At 48.2% G+C, this 16,370-nt stretch overlaps 1 protein-coding gene across 1 annotated transcript in view; it reads right to left on the bottom strand.

Moving 5' to 3' along the window:
- Positions 1–718: 718 nt before the first annotated feature.
- LOC147601295 (TOG array regulator of axonemal microtubules protein 2-like) overlaps positions 719–16,370 on the bottom strand; it is a 33,458-nt gene continuing 17,806 nt past the window's right edge. Inside the window, exons 6-15 of the mRNA XM_086743344.1 lie at positions 15,399–15,528; positions 14,532–14,637; positions 12,688–12,923; positions 11,334–11,492; positions 9,073–9,190; positions 8,015–8,118; positions 6,445–6,643; positions 5,182–5,398; positions 2,530–2,616; positions 719–963 (exon numbers count right to left, since the gene is read on the bottom strand). Of these exons, the coding sequence (XP_086599470.1) occupies positions 719–963; positions 2,530–2,616; positions 5,182–5,398; positions 6,445–6,643; positions 8,015–8,118; positions 9,073–9,190; positions 11,334–11,492; positions 12,688–12,923; positions 14,532–14,637; positions 15,399–15,528 (1,601 nt within the window). The remainder of the gene's footprint in view (positions 964–2,529; positions 2,617–5,181; positions 5,399–6,444; positions 6,644–8,014; positions 8,119–9,072; positions 9,191–11,333; positions 11,493–12,687; positions 12,924–14,531; positions 14,638–15,398; positions 15,529–16,370) is intronic.

The raw sequence follows: 16,370 nt of genomic DNA, 5'->3' as shown, positions 1-16,370 counted from the left end.
TGTGCCATCCACCTTCTGCCACGATGCCTGCCCACAGCTTGCCTCTGCCCAGCTTCTGTAGGATACCCCCAGCCCACTCGCTGCCCAGCACCCCGTGTGTCAGCCAGCACCCCCTGCAAGGTGGCACAGCCCCCTGCCCCGAGCCCCTCTCCTGCACCTCCCCACGGGTGCCCCAAGGTGCCGGGAGGCGGTCGGATGGCACCGCTCACCTCGTCACATCAGTCCGTTGCACAGGGGGGGACAGGGGACTGCAGACAAGATGCACCCCATGAAAGGGAAGAAAATTTCAGTGCAGCTGGGGAGATTTCTGCTGTCAGGAGACTGGGGTTGTGAGCTTGACCTGGGCATCTCAGGCATCTGCCACCGCACCAGCAGCTACCAGAGACTTGTAAAGGGGTCACCTGGTAGCTTGGCACCTGCGACGCACACCGGCACGTACAGCGAGCTGCACATCCTCCAATAACCCCAAAGCATATCCTCTGGGTGAGCAGATGATCTCGAGATAAAAATCTTTTCAAAAATACTTCCTTTTAATTTTTATTATTTTTTAAAAGCCTACATCAAAATATGTTATGTACAGCTGTAGCTCTAAACACTGTCAGGTAAATCTCATTCTTCAAACAGACAGAATAAAACAAAAGCCACTGTCACGTCCACCTTTGCCTTCACTTTTCCTGCTCAGCACCTCTCTGTCAGCTTCCTGGGGCACACCAAGCGTTCACAAGATGCTCACGTCCAAAATCTCACAGAGGTTTTCCACCACATGCTGAGGCTGCCTGGTGGCATGCTCCTTCAGTCTGGAGCCCATCACTTGGTAGAGGCTCTTTGCAAGTTTGGTGACCACAGCCCTGACATTGCCGCTTCGGACAGGCAGGATCCTGTTTCCCAGCAAGAACCAGAGCACAGGCAGGGCGTAGCGCTTGATGGCTTTTGGTTTCTGGGGATAAACCGATGTCACAAGCACTGCCGGGCGAGAGAGAAAAGCTTCTTAACAACCTTGATGCAAGCAAGTACCTACCTTTAGTTTTGGTTCTCAGAAGCCTTCTCTGGCTGATATCAGCAAGCTCAAAGAGCCTGCTGATCCAGAAACAGGCAACAGAGGCTGATCATCCACTGAACAGAACAACCAACCTCTGAGGACCTAAATTTCTCCCCATCAGAGACCTTGTACCTGTGATAGGCTCAGCAAAGTCAATCATACACTTGTAAGTCATTTCACTACCCACTTCTGCATTACAAATGACAAAAATGTCAAATTGCTGTTGATTTCCATTAAGACGTTGTCTAAAGCAGCTGCTGAAGATTTTGAAATGCAGCTTAGAGAGGGAATTGAAAGACTTCTAAGAAAAAATAACAGGATTACTCTGTTGTGACCTTTGATGAGAAATGCCAAAAGTCGAATCTGGCAGTTCCCTTGGCTCAGTGGCACACAGCAAACGGCAGTACTGTACCACACTGCAGAACTCCAGTGCATGAAACGTGTGTGCTGCTTGATAGCTTCATGAGAAACATCAGTGACAAACTGATGTCTTTGGCAGAATGGTCTGATTTGAGTATTTTTTCCTCTCGTACTTGGTGGCCTCTAATGAGCAGCTCTTTCAGACTTCAGGATGTCTTGGATAATTACCCAGACCCCATTGCCACGGCTTTTGAGCTTCTCACAAGTTTAACGGCACTTACCCTCACAATGTTCCCTGAAATAGGGGAACACAGACAGAAGAATCTTACACAGGAGGCTGAAATTTAACCAAAGAGCCAAGTGTTCCCTCTCATTCTCTCTGAAGGCTGCTCTCAGCTCATTTTCAGAACTCAGCAATATTAAATACAAACAAAAATTAACTACCAATAGGCTCCTTGCATGGCAGATTTTGCTGAGAGACCAAAATCTGAAATGGTCTGAAGACAATGTTCTTATTTTCTTTCAGTGGAAATGTTATGCAGGAACCGTTTAAAATTCTGTCATGCAAGGACCTTCATTTCCTCCACGCTGCTAATCTAGCATCAGTCACCCAGATTTAAACAGCTCCTGAAAGTACCTAAAACCAATTCTGGCAAGCAGGGAAAGGGTGAGGGGACCTAACAGGAAAAGAAGAATCCTGTGATGACAAAACAAACCGATCCTCAGGAATACGTGTAGCCACAATTTTTTCTAAAGGATGGTTGTTGGCTGTAGAAAAGGGACCTCCTACAGACCTCCATGACCCTTCCTGTACTGTCCTTCAAAGAGAGAGGAGCCAGCCAGGGTATTTTTGGCCTCTCTCTTTCCAGGAGGCAGGTCCTGAGATGTCCCAGTGAGGGCTCAGCGCTGGAGCTTGAGCACCGTTCTCGTCTCACATGCTGCACACCTCCACAGCAGCCAGACAAGCCCCTGCCAAACACACCTAGAACGTGTATTTTGCAGGAGGGACAAGCTCAGGACCTTCTGGTGTTCGATGAGCTACTGCGCTGTCTGTTCAGAGGCATTTCCCCTAAATATTCGCTCTGAAGACTTTTTGACTTGAAGTGGAGGTTAGCTGGAGCAGGCAATACCTGAGAGATGTTCTGTGACATCCAGCAGAGCTTGGCCGCTGAGGAAAGGCACTTGGTAGGCAAATGCTTGCAGCAGCAATGTGTTATCTGAAAGAGAAGCATTTATTTCTGCTCACTCTTCTGAGGTTATAAGGAAAAAAAAAACAGGAGGAAGGGAAAGGGCAGGGGTAACTGCATTTTGTAACAGAAATTTCTGCTCCTTCAGTCTGCGTTACTTGAGAGGATTTAAATTCAAAAAGAAAAGCTCTCATTTCACATTTGCAAATCCAAAGTTGACTGCTGTACAAGGAGCTCTGTTAAACATTTCACATCAGGGCCCTCAAAATTTAAATCACATGTAAGCAGTGAAAAGGTTTTGCATCCTGGAGCTTTGCAGGAGTGACCGCCTCCCTCCTCAGAGGCAAAGGGTGAGAAGGCTCAAAAGTCCACACATCCCTTCACACTTTAAGGATAAGCTGGTGTTAAACCTTTAAGTTACCTGTTGGGATCTAGGGACAAGACTCCAAGCTACTCTTACAAGAGAGAATTACTGCTCATTGCCAAGACCATCCGCTCTCAGGGGCTCTTGTAACATCTCTGACATCAGATCTTGGCAGAGAGAATGGAAAACCAACAGATTTCCCAATACACGACTGTCATATGTGTTTTAGTTTTTCGTATGCTGCCTGTGGTTGATCTGGGGTCTTGTTTTAGTTTACAGACTGTTACCTGGACTGGTCTGCAAGTCTCCAGTCTTTCTGCTTTGGAAAGCCAAGCAAAGCTTTTCTTGGAGGCAGAATGCGCGTGGGATGCGCTACGGTACCTGCGGTGTCACCTGGAGTGGCACCGAGAAAGCAGGCAACCTGCTGCTTTGTGAACGACTGCAGAGCCAAGTCCCAAAGCGGTTGTAAGCAGCGCTGTGCTATTAAGTGCTCCCTGTGGCATGAGATGTAAAAAGGAAGTCCCTCATCATCTTCTTGCAAGTGTGCAGTAAAGAATTGATCCTGCTACCCCAGTTAAGCTTCTGCTTTGGTAACCACACTCTTCTCATTCACCTTTTTAAACAGACACTTCACTTTTTGCCTCACACTCTTGCAGTATTGGCAGACGCTGTTTCCCACTTGCTGTTCCTCCCCAGGGAGGCACCTTACAGCTTAAAAAAAAAACACCCTGAGAGCTGGAAATGTTGAAGGAGCACAAAATGTTAATGAATTGTTGATATCAGTATCTGCAGAGATTTTCAGGGGGACACCTGAGTTTTGGGTGGGTGAGGGGGGACTGTTTCTTTGCTTGGTTTTTAGGAATTTAAGCATATAGGAACTATTCATCTGTCACGTTAAGATTTTCAAATGCCCTGTGCACGTTTTGCTCATGCATTCTTCCAGTAGAGCCTTTCTTCCCCCACTAAAGCCCTGTATCCTGACTTCTGAGATATTTGTGATTCACTTGCCTGTTTGAATTTTTGCAAACGCCCATAAAAATGAGCAGAACCAAAAAACCATGTCCCACCTTGTCTGCCTGAACCTGTCCCTAGGTAAAGTCAGTGTGATGAGAGGCAGATGTGCCTTGCTCCTGTTCTGCCATCTGCCAGCTTGGAAAATTTACAGTGGTCTCTCAGAACTGGAGAGAGGGGAATGTCAGAAAGCTCCATACAAAACCCTGAAGGCGTCTGTTTGCTGCATCCTCTGGTTCTGAAAGCTCACCCCTCTCCTCACTTGATGACCAGGAACAACTCCATACTTGGGATGCAGAAAGGCAGCAGGTCAGCAGATTCGCTGAGTTTGCAAAGCAGCTGATGTGGAGAAAGTTGTTAATTCCCCTTTAAGACCTGCCTCTTCAACACTGATTTTTTCAGGCCTGTTCACCCAGTGCTGCATTTTCACAGCTGCCATAAATCTGTGTGGCCAGGGAATTTCCAGCAGGCCTTGGCTACGTAGTTATTGGCTATGGCCATCTTGCCCCATGCAGAACAACACTTGGAACAAGCCATCCTTTACAGCTGGAAATTTACCTGTTTGCTCTGAAGAAATGGACTTGTGAAATCATCAATTCCCTTTAAAAAAAGAAGACCAGGAAGAAAGGTGGGAAATAGATGGGACCAGCTAATGCCCATAATGTAGATTTCTAGGAGGCTGTACTGAGTAACTGACTTCAAAGGTTGCCATATCAGGGTCAGCAGAGCCACCACTGCCAGAGTGCAGAATGAAGCTCAGCAAGAGCAGAGAGCCTGCGCCACGCTTCCCACCACATTTTTCATGGAAAAAGCACATTCCTTTCATCTTGTTTCAGTGGAGGTAAATTTAGCCGAATGCACATAAAAACAAAATCCATGCAGTCTCCGAGGAGGAAAGGGTAAAAACAGTCATGACAGGTGCCAGTCACTTCCCTTATGCTCTTCTGGCAGGAACTTAAAATGAGCCCTATAACGTCCTCTCTGCTGAATTAATAACCAGACATACAGTCCAGGTGATAAGCAGCAGCCATTCAGCTGCACATCCCAACAGGATACAATCCACTGGGATAGAAAGAAAGCAGGCAGGACTTCATAAACATCTGGCAGCAGCTGGATATTTCCACAGATGACAAAAGAGGTATCAATGGACTCAGTGTTCACTTGGCTCTGAGATGGAGGAGCCACAGCTGAGGAGAGGCAATGGCAAACGTCAGTCTTACCTAGGTGAGCAATGGATGCTTCCAGCACCTTCACAGCTGCCGTATAAATCCCCAGGTGCTTTGAGTTCAGGTTCTCAGTGACCACTTCTACCAGAGGGACCAGCACAGGGCGTAAGGCATCTCTGAGCATGGGTGCCATCAAAGCCAGCACCTCCAGTGCCTGCTGGTTCACTTTCTTGTTCGAATCTCGAAGTCTCAGAACAAAAACATCAAAAATCTGTTAAGAAAAGAAACAACGTGAAAGCTGGATCAAAATGTCAAGATTTTGCTATTTTTTAAAGTGGTTTGAGTGGAGACAGGATAGGTCATATGCTGTTTCTCTTTACCTATAAATCATTAAATCAATCCTATTTTAATAATGCAAAATAGCATCTTTGCTAGAAAGGTATGGCAACAGGTATTTACGATGCCCATTTTTCCATGAGGTTGTCTCAAGTACTGAGGGGAGTTTTGATGTTGCCAAAAGTGTGGTTGGTTGGATAAGGTCCAAGTTTTGGTCTATCTGCCTCAGAACCTGCATCTGGAGGAGTGCAGGGCTCTGATGAACTCTTCAGGATCCAGACCTTTTGTCTAGCTAACAGGTAGACTTCTAGAAGAAGTTTTGAATGTGCTGAGCAGTTCTCATTCCAGTAGATTCAGTCCTTTGACAGCCACATTATCAGGCACCATTTTCTGGAAAAGGGGAAACAAGCAGCTGCTGGGAGGAGAAGGAAGAGAAGATCTGTCTCTAGACATTTTCATCCCCTTCTCAAAGAGAAAGGAAAGACCGTGTGAGAACAGGCTTTCCCAAGCAGGAAAGGAAGGAAGATGGAAGTGAATAGGCAGAGTTGTGTCATTGCAAGACAACATAAAGTTTACAGGACCATCCTTTAAAAAAAAAAAAGATCTTTTTAAATCAACCCAGCCTGATACTTCTCTCCCCCACCCCAACCCCTTTTTCTCTTAGAGAAGAATTGCCAAGCTTTCAGGGCTGGATTCCCTTTATTTCAACCTAGCTGGTTGTAGGGGACAGCAGAAGCTACAGAAACAGGCCATTCTCATCATCTCATGCAAAAGCGCCACTACGCACCTGCCAGAGAAATACACCTGGACTGAAATGACTTGCCCTGAAACCTGAAGCTGAATTAAATTATTTTGGGTGAGAAGGAACCAGCCTGCTCAACGCAACCAGTATGTAGGGCCAAGACGCACTCAGTTAACGTTACTGGTACAGACTTGGGAAGGGAGCCAAGGAGAAAGGAGCAATAGGGATGCCCGACATACCTGGGCAATGTTGGTGGAGATGAGCTGGGGGCTGCTTTTGCAGTGATCTAGGAGGAGCACCACTCCCTCCATTCGTGTTCGAAACTCCTTGGATGTCAGGAGCTTGTAAAGCTCCCCGAGCTGGTTGTTCTCTTCCACAGTGCAAAGTGACGTGCGACGGTCTGTCTGACGGGGTACGATGAGTACCTCAGAGCCAGACCTCAAACTGGAAAATAAAGCCAAGGTCAGACCTTTGGGTGATAATATCTTCCAGTTCATTGTGAGGAAAACATCTGAGGAGACTTGCTAATGATGTGATTTCAGCTAGATCCTCATCTGCAAAGCAACTTGGATCTGACGACAATCGTTACAAGAGAGACTGCAGGCAACTTCATCGCTAGTGCTCACTCAGGAAAACCAAGGCACCCAGGGTGCGATTCATCTCATTTATCTCCAGATGTCTTCCCAGGTACTCATCTACCATCCCACCGTGGGGAAAAATAGGCGCTACCCCACAATTTAAATGCCTCATCTTATGGGAGGTGCCTGTGTTGTAAGGAAATTAATTACTCTGGAGAGGTGTCTCTACAGCAGGTGTGGGAATCTGGATAGATAGCTCAGATGCATCTGAACTGATGGATCAAACACAAAGAGGTTAAGGGGCAGATCGGAAAGGATGCAGAGGATCAGTAACAGAGATGAAACCAGAAGCCAGCCACCCCACTACTACGCTCACATTCTTGCTTCCCTAGGGACTGGATCCGTAGCTTAACAAAGCCAAGGGGAACAATTCCCTTGGATCCACCTCTCTCTGCCGTGAGCATGGGAAGCTCCTCACCATGCTAGTGAGGCGTGTGGTCACCTTCCTGCCACCGCTGAGCACAACAGAACCAAGTAACTCCACTCTGTCATCAGAGGAGAACAAGTACAAGCAGCTCTCCCACTGGTACAGGGCGACAGCAAGGACCAAATCCCTGTCTTGAATGCTGATTGCAGCACAGGGGAAAAAAAATCCATGCTGTCCATCAACCAACCAGTAATGGGTCTGAATGACATGAATAGCTACAGAAGTCGTCCATGTTGAGACATCTCTCAAGTGGAACTGCTCAAGAATTGTCTTGCTGGTAATGTTTGAGGGTCAGAAAGCAATGATTCAGCCAGGCCAAACCACATGCATGGCAAGTGCAGTTTTTGGAAATGGCATCTTGGTTCCAGACTGGGACTTCTCATCAAAGCACCATCTAAAAAAGACTCCACTCAGATAAGAATACCCTGATTGAAGTTAATGTCCCAAGCCAAACAGCAGAGTCAGGACCCTCTCACAGTGTCCATAACACTGTCCTCGCCACTGCTCTGGATCTTTGGAGCTGCAACCGGTGCGTGTCTCTTCCTGTCTCTCAAGTTTTGTGGAAAACCCTCCGGAGAAGTTGTGTTCAGCCTCATGCAGAAGGAGACATTCTTTATCACAGAAGATTTGTGACGCAAGGAAACAATCTCTGGCACAGCTCTTCTCCACCAGAGAGATTCTGCTGAGGAAGAGACATGGAAACTTGTCATGTGCTTTGTCTGATAGACCAGAAGTGCTCAGTACCCTCCGTCAGAAGGCGAGTTGTCCTGGGGCATCGTCAAGTCACTGTTCTTAGACTTTGTGGAGTCCTTGGCAGATGGAGGTTCCCATTTATGGTCTTCTGTCTCCTACATAAATACATAAAAAGCCATGAATCTAGAGACGATCAAAGAGGAAATTACTTGTTTACAACACAAGTTAGAACCAGGATCACTGCTCCCAAGCAAGGCTCAGCAAAACATTTCATAACTTGGAGAAGGTAACACGCCAGAGATTTACTGATGTCTACTCTTTGTTTTCAATAACCCAAGGCAGGTTATAGGTGCTAGCATGCTGGGCAGCAGTGTAAAATCCTGAATTCATTCGCCTTGAGCACAAATGGGAATAACGCAAAGTGGTGGGGAACATTCCTAAGGGAATAGCAGGAAGCTTTCTTAAAGGGAATAGCAGGAAGCACTGTGACTCTCTGGAGGTTGGCCCCTTGTGTTTTGAGTTGAATTGGTTCACACTCACTCTCCCCGTTCCTGCACAAAGCTATATTCCTTTCTGGAATGTGAAAGGAAGAGAATGAAGGAAAAAATATTGGGATGATTTCCCATTGGATGCTGAATTCACAAAGCTTCTTCCAGCACCACAGTGCATGACAGCATGGCCGTCTTCCCAGAATACAGACAAGATATGTACTGGTCATGTCTTGCGCATCTTTTGTATATTTGGAATTTTTCTTGGCACTACTACTTCCCTCGTCTGCTCCAGAGACTCTCTTCTCTTCAGAAGCACTATTCTCGCTTCCTTGCTTTATTGGGAGGGTGGGGGGTGGTGCTGGGACTTTTTATGCTTGAAGGTAAAAGCCTTTTCTCCTACTTCCCTTTCCTGTTTGTGGATGATAGTCAAAATACACCCACTTGATTTCTAACCATACTAGTTCCTTCACGGTCTGCAGAGAAACAGGCTACAGATCAACAGTTCATTCCCAGGAGCAAAAGGATTCAGCAAGAGAAGGAGGAGATCGAGAAAGATGAGCTATGTTTAATCTCCTATTAGCAATGTCAGCACTTGCATTTCTCCTGCCAGGCACTCACTTTCTGCTTAATTGTTGCCATAACCTCTTCCAAGTCACGTGAGGGGACAGACTGTTTCAAATACCGATCAAAATTTCGATGACGCATCAAGATAGTCAGCATCTTCCGGCCACAGCACCTAACACAGGGAAGAGAGAAATGAATGACTGCTTTTTCTACAAACTATTACAGTCTTTTCTCCCTAGCCTTGTGAAGAAACAAAGGAAAAGAAGTTTTAAAAAAATAAGCTGATAGTTTAAACTCACCATGTGCAATACCTTGCTATTGCCCATTCAGTAAAGAAAGATAGTTACCTCTGCTTACTGCCGCTGCACAGTGCTGCCAGCTGAACACAAGAGGCAAGAGGAGAACACAGGGCAACAGGAAAAGACAATTTGGTTCTGAAATTGTGGGTATGCTTCTGTGGGATTGCAGAAACCCATGGGACGAGCGAAGCACATCTCCTGTTTTGCTCTCATAGCTTATTTGCAGTCCCTCGCTGCCATTGCACAATAATTTGCCTCTCTTGAACCGGCAGAGAAGCTAGGACAAACCACCTCATGCTTTCTATTTATTGTTCTACACTACATGTATGTACACAAGCCGCTATTTGCTCATGTGTTCTTGCAATCTAATGATGGGAATTTAAATTAAGAATCAAAGTAAGACTTTTTTGGGGTTTTGGTTTTTGGTTTGGTTTGGTTTTGCTACTATGAAACTACAGCTATCAGGAGTTGTTCTGGTTTTGTTTAGTGAGGGGGGGGCTAAGGTGGTAGCTTCTGTAGGAAACTGCTAAAAGTTGCTCCCCTTTGTTCAGTGGACTCCGCCAGGCCTAGGGCAGACCCGCTGCTGGCCAAGGCCAAGGCACTTGGTAGCAGAATGTTCCATGATAACGCCTCTGCGATAACGTATTTAAGAAGGGGAAAACAGAAAAAAAAATGAGAGAAGATGTGAAGCAGCTGAGCGGGGGCAGAGAGGGGGAGGCCTTGTGGGCCTTGTGGGCCTTGCAGGCCTCACTCTCAGGTCTCCTGCCGGGCAGCCGACTGGGCCCGGCCCTGCTGCAAGAAGTGGAGAGGAGATGAGAAGTGAATGAGATGTGAAAAGATCCTGAGAGGCGTCTGCCAGCCTGTTGTGAAGAGTTTTTCTTGTGAGAGGAACGGCTGCAGGTGCCAAGGTCAGTGAAGAAGGAGGGGGAGGAGTAATGCGGCTCCTGGCCAAGATTCCCCTGCAGCCCGTGGTGATGACCATGGTGGAGCAGGTTGTCCCTCTGCAGCCCGTGGAGGTCCACGGAGGGGCAGAGATCCACCTGCAGCCCGTGGAGTACCCCACGCCGGGGCAGGTGGATGCCTGAAGGAGGCTGTGGCCCGTGGAGGGCCTGCACGGGGGCAGCTGTTCTGGAGGGACTGCCCCCCGTGGAAGAGATGACCCACGCCGGAGCAGTTTCACAAAGGACTGTGGCCCGTGGGAGGGACCCCACGATGGAGCAGGGGAGGAATGTGAGGAGTTCTTTCCCCGACCATGAAGCAGCAGCGTAAAACAACGTATGATGAACTGACCGCAACCCCCATTCCCTCTTCCCCACTCTGCCGCTCGGGGGGCTGGAAGGTAGTAGACATAATGTTAAGATTGGGAAGAGAGAGGGGTGGAGGGAGGTTATCTTGTTCTCTGTCTCATTATCCTGTTGTTTTTAGTAATAAATGAATAGTTTTCCCCAAGTCGAGTCTGTTTTGCCCATGACGATAACTTTAAGGATTTCTCCCTGTCCGTATCTCAAACCTCGAGCCATTTTTCTTATATCATCTCCCCCTATTCTCTCGGAGGGTGGGGGGAGTGAGAGAGAGACTGCGTAGTCTGGTCCCGATCGGGGCTGAACTACGACTGGAGTAATTGTGGAGGTCATTCAGCCACAGAGAACAACTTTATGCAATGCTTGGGAAGACCAATTTGTGATGACCATAGGCAACTAAATCTGCAGAAGGGATTTAGAAAGACGGACTGCATTGGTTGAAGGCAGCTGGAAGTGTTCTAGGACAGTCTTAACCTTACCAGGAAGAAATGTTTGGGCTCATTCAGTGATAAGCCCAGCGCTTCAGTTTGTGTTGCACACAGAAGAGCAAACAAAATTGAGCAATCTGAGCTTAGCTGATCTCAACAAAGAATCACTCAAGTCAGAGGATTTTGGCAACAGTCCTCCTTGCTGGACAACTTCATGTTCCCCAGTCCAGTCATTTCTCCACATCAAGCAGGTTTCAAATTTTAGAAGATGAAATGAAGATCATCACCTTGTGTCCTGATGACGGTCCTGAGCAAGTTTCACCAGCGTGCACACCAGCAGCTCAGTACTGTCACGCGTGCCCGACAGGAGCTTCTTGGCTCCGATTTGCTCCATCACGGTCAGTAGGTGTTGGGCTGCGCTCTTCCGCACCAGCACGTTGCGGTGCCTGCAAACAAGAGAACAAACACTGGGGCAGAGGGAAAAGGAGGGCCAGAAGCACAGGCCTCGGTCACAGCATGGTCCCCATCATTGCTGGGGGAAGGAGGCGTGTGTTCTCGCTGCAGTTTTAGCCACCTGTAGAAGATGAACACAAAGCTGGCATTGCAGAGAGGGGCCACCTCAAGGAAGAGGGAGGAATTCCATCTCCCTGGACTAGTGGCTACTTAATTTCTTTCCCAAAATTAACCCTGAGAAAGAGGCAAATGAAAGACAGCTCATGCTGACTCGTCGGAGGGCTGCCACTACATGGACACAACTGCAGCAGGATTGGGGCTTATTCAACCCATTTTGTCTCCAAATCTGCAGACCCTAGGAAAAAACAAATTGGTGGAAAAGCCGTGTGGAGCATGAAGCTGCAGAATATCCAGCAATGCAGCCAGTTTGTTCTTTGAGGCTCGCCAAGAGGTACGTTTGAATGTTTTCCCCTTCTCCAAAGCTGAGGAAAGGGTAGCAGTCGTTTTAGCCAGGTTATCCGTTCTAGAGGGTGCCTATTTGAAACTGTCAGGCACAGCACTAACATTTTAAGGCAGCATTTACCTCAGGTATCCCACAGGTGTCGGCCTGTGAAGGCACCTGAAAAGTGGCTCACCATCACAAGGCTAACATGCCGCGTCAATGTGAAGAGAAAGGGGAGCTCTAAGGACACAATGGTCAGACAGACTCAGCAGGAGCTATGCCTCCTGAGCGGGCTCTGCTACACTGAGTGGTTTCTCCTCAACATGCTCCATGTCCCAGCAGTTAGCCTTCTTAATTCTCAAGTTAATGGCATAATTATGATGCATGCTTTTCCCCAGCACCTCTGTGGTTAGTGTTGTGAATTAGCAAAGGGAGCTCACTGCTGGAATTACCACTGTCGCTCTTCCCACAAAGCCACAAGGCTCTGTCATCACCCTTTGAAGGAACCTCACTTCATTCACCTCTAGGCAGCACTGACAGACTGGGAGAACAAATAGGCTGCAGTAGGGCAGAAGCAGATGACAAGAGGTAGAGAGGAAGGTTGATTAGAGAATCTAATCACTGAGGTCACAGAAGATGCAGGAGAAAGGACCCTTCCCTCCCATCATTCCCCTTCTGCCTCCCGTCCCTTCCCCCTACCCACACAATTCAAGGTGAAGGATATCACAAAGAAAAGAATGACCTACCGAACTCCAGTAGCCATGAGAGCATGCATTGCTCGTGCCGGAGTCACGCTCCCCACCATGATCTCCAGGCATCGATCGGCTGCTTTCTGAATGAACTTGCTGGAGTCCCCCATCTTCTGGAGCAAGACCTGAGCAGCTTCATCCACCTCCTGGTCCATGTGCTTCTTCAAGGTCCGGAAGAGCTCTCCAAGAGCGATGATTGCACAGCGAGACACCTTTGAGCGGAGGTTGTTCACCTGGGGAAGTCATGAGGGGAAATGTAATAACCACCTGGTAAAGAAAATCAGCTCTCCTAGACAAAAGCCCCAGGAAACAACAGGACTTCTCACTGTGTCCAGGTGGAACATAAGAGCACAGGAAGAGCAGAAGAGCACAAGTACAGAAACACACTTGCTCTGACACCACCTTCTTCTCTGGCCTCAGGCCCACTTTTACAATCCAATTTTAATGAGAATACAGGCCTAAAAAATATTGTTTCACCTAGAACAAAGTGTGCTACTTAGCCCATAATGTGCACTGCCTTGATTTTAGGCCCTTTCACTAAAAACAAACAAACCAACCAATTAAAGGGAGGGCTGTTTTTAAACTCTAAAGGCACAATTCAATAGGACAGGGTAGAGGAAAAGTAGTGCTTTGCTCCTGTCCAAAAATGCAGCCCTGGCAGTTTGAAGCTCTCAACCAGGAAAGAGAAAGTAGGGGCCCAAGTCTACAGCCTAATTTGCAGCAGGAGCCCCTCTGCTGCTGCGTCTACTCCAGAGAAGCCTAGCTGTCGGACTCAAGGCACTGAAGGATCCTGGAGATCCCATGCAATTACAGCTGTGATCAGTGGGCTTTTACAGCATTCAGTGCTGCTCTAGAGTGATCCCTGCTTCCAAAAGGCTCTCCCACAAGGAGAAGGAAGAAGCATCTGAGATCGTGTGCTTCACTGGAAAGGAAGGACTTTGAAGGACAGACCAGTGATTCTTCCAGCCAGACTCGGTTGGTGCCTGTTAATAAAAAGGAACAGCAGAAGTGCTAGAAGGGTTGTGAAAGCAAAATCTGGGACTGGAGCGAAGTGACAGCTGAAAGAAGTCTCTGCACGTGAGCGTGTAGAGCAGAGAAGAGGAAATTTCTGACAGAAATACAAAAGTGATACAAAAATCAGATGAGCTAATATGAAAGGGCTTCTCCTAACCCAGACCTCAGAGGGGGAGAACCCGAGTCCTGCATATCTAAAGAGGAAGGTTTGAAGGGTCCAGCAGCACAGCGCCATTCAAGCCTCCAAGATCATTAAATGTTGCCTAGAAGGCCTGGTTTTCATGGAAATGAGCTGAGTCTTCCTGTCTTCTGCAAGAAAAGGAAAATTTAATCTATTTGGCTGTTGTGTAATAAGAATACAAGGCAGCTGGTTCAGGTCACAGACGAGTGCCGGGTTGGAAACAGAGCCACAGATGTTATTAGGGAGCTCAGGTTGAGACCTCTCTGTCAATTGAGTGAGGAGATCGTGAAGCTGTGTGTGACCGCCCTGCAAACCCCACAGCCAGGCAGCTTCAAGCACCCAGTTGCTGCAATGCAACAGATCAATGGAAAGGGTAAATTGCCAAGAAAGGAAGAAGAAGAAGACATCATCAGGAACCACTAGAAAATAAATACCTGCAGTCAATCTCCCAGGATGCTGAGGAGGAAGCAGGAGGAAGCTGGGAGACAAAAACTGTATTGTTTAATTACAGCTTGGGCAGAGGTTTGGGCTGTGACAAATCACCTCATTAGTGGCTCGCACAGAGCATGCATGTGAACAAACAAGGACATACTGACTACGCCCCATGCACGAGGTACGTGGGACACCCTTAAACACAATGTCTTACCTCTTTGGTAACTGCCAAGGAAACATGACGAAGTCTACAGAGAAGGGCTTCGGAGTGGCAGATAGCCAGGCGTCTGATGCTTAAGAGTCCCTTCATCTTCTGCTTCCTGAAAGGCAAAACATTCATTTTTCTCACAAGCCAAGGACTAGGCAGCACCCTCTGAAATTACCAGGGTGTTGGCTCAAACAAAGGGAAGTGTTTCACATACAGCACTCAATTAAAACGCAGAACTCATTTCCACAGGATGCTGTGGTGGTCAAAAGCGTACAGAAGTGTAGAAGGCAACTAGATGGTTTCAGAGTGGGTGCGTTAGTCTGTGGCCATTAAACATGAAAGCCTTTCCGAAATCCCTGGCACATGCAGTCCGTGTGTCGCTGCTTCATAGAAGCTGGGAGGCTCTGTGCCTCTGTTCTGTTTCTTGCACCCTCCCTGTTCCCTGTCCTTGAGATACAGTCCCGCCTGGCTCTTACTAGGGCATGTCCCCTCTTTGCCATCCCTAGAGAGCAGATTTTTCATGGTTATCCCAGTGTGAATGGAGCCCTAGTGAGTGTGTGCTGACCCAGAAATGAAGAAGACAACTGCTATCACCTGAAATGTGTGGAGTCTCCTCCTGCCTGTGTCTCATTTCAGGAGACATTGTGATTATCAACAAACCATCTTTGGCCCATATGAAGCAGTGAGGAGACCCTGTCTCCTGCTGCTGCTGCCAGCAGTGGGACCAGAGAGAAATCCCTACTGAGTCCCACCTGGGCCAGTGACCTGATGTCCCCAGATCTCTAAACTCAAGACTGCTTCCATCCAGAAAAAGATGGTTCTAACTTACCTGCACCCTGAGAGGGAGAGAAAGTGAACAGGGGGCTTTCTTACCAGTCGTTGCTGCTGAGCCATGTGAGCGCATTGAGCAGCTCTTGCTGTGGTCTGTCTTCCAGGGCGTCCCTACACTCTGGCTCCTCTCCCCACTCCAGAAAGTCCAGAGCCATGTCTGACAGCGAGTTTGCTGTAAGGAGAGGGTCAGACACCAGCATTGCATACCCCGCAGGAAAGCACCCCACCACTGAGCAGACCGCAAGCAACCCAGTCTCCCAGCCAAGACGGCACATGGGTCCAAACTGGCATTGGTTCAGAGACTTCCCTGCTGTCTGGCTCATTGCTTTCCCCAGCACCCAGCCACCTCCCAGTCATCCCCAGCTGGGCACCAGCTCCTGCTGTCAACCTGAAAATTGCACACACAGAGCCAGCTCCCAAGTCCATCTAGGTACCACAGCCAGCTTGCAGATTCATAGTGCCGCAGAGCTCATGCTCGCTGGGAGCCAGTGCCGCCCAGCAGGACTAGAGAGGGAACATAACCCCAATTTTTAAAAAGGGGAATAAGGAAGACCCGGGTAACTACAGGCCGGTCAGCCTCACCTCTGTGCCTGGCAAGGTCATGGAGCAGATTCTCCTGGAAACCATGCTAAGGCACACGGAGAGCAAGGAGGTGATTGGTGACAGCCAACATGGTTTCACCAAGGGCAGATCGTGCCTGACCAATTTGGTGGCCTTCTAGGACGGGGTGATGGCATCGGTGGACAAGGGATGAGCAACAGACATCATCTACCTGGACTTGTGCAAAACTTTTGACACTGTCCCGCACGACATCCTTCTCTCTAAACTAGAGAGACATGGGTTTGATGGACGGACCACTCGGTGGATAAGGAGTTGGCTGGATGGCCGCACTCAGAGAGTGGTGGTCAACGGCTCAATGTCCATGTGGAGACCGGTCATGAGTGGCGTCCCTCAGGGGTCCGTGCTGGGCCCGGCCCTGTTCAACATCTTTGTCGGCGACATGGACAGTGGGAT

The sequence above is a fragment of the Chlamydotis macqueenii genome, chromosome 3 (assembly GCF_036417535.1).
Source record: "Chlamydotis macqueenii isolate bChlMac1 chromosome 3, bChlMac1.mat, whole genome shotgun sequence".
NCBI classification, from domain to species: Eukaryota; Metazoa; Chordata; class Aves; order Otidiformes; family Otididae; genus Chlamydotis; species Chlamydotis macqueenii.
The sequence above is the reverse complement of the archived record's forward strand: the minus strand, read 5'-3'. Positions and strand labels throughout refer to the sequence as shown.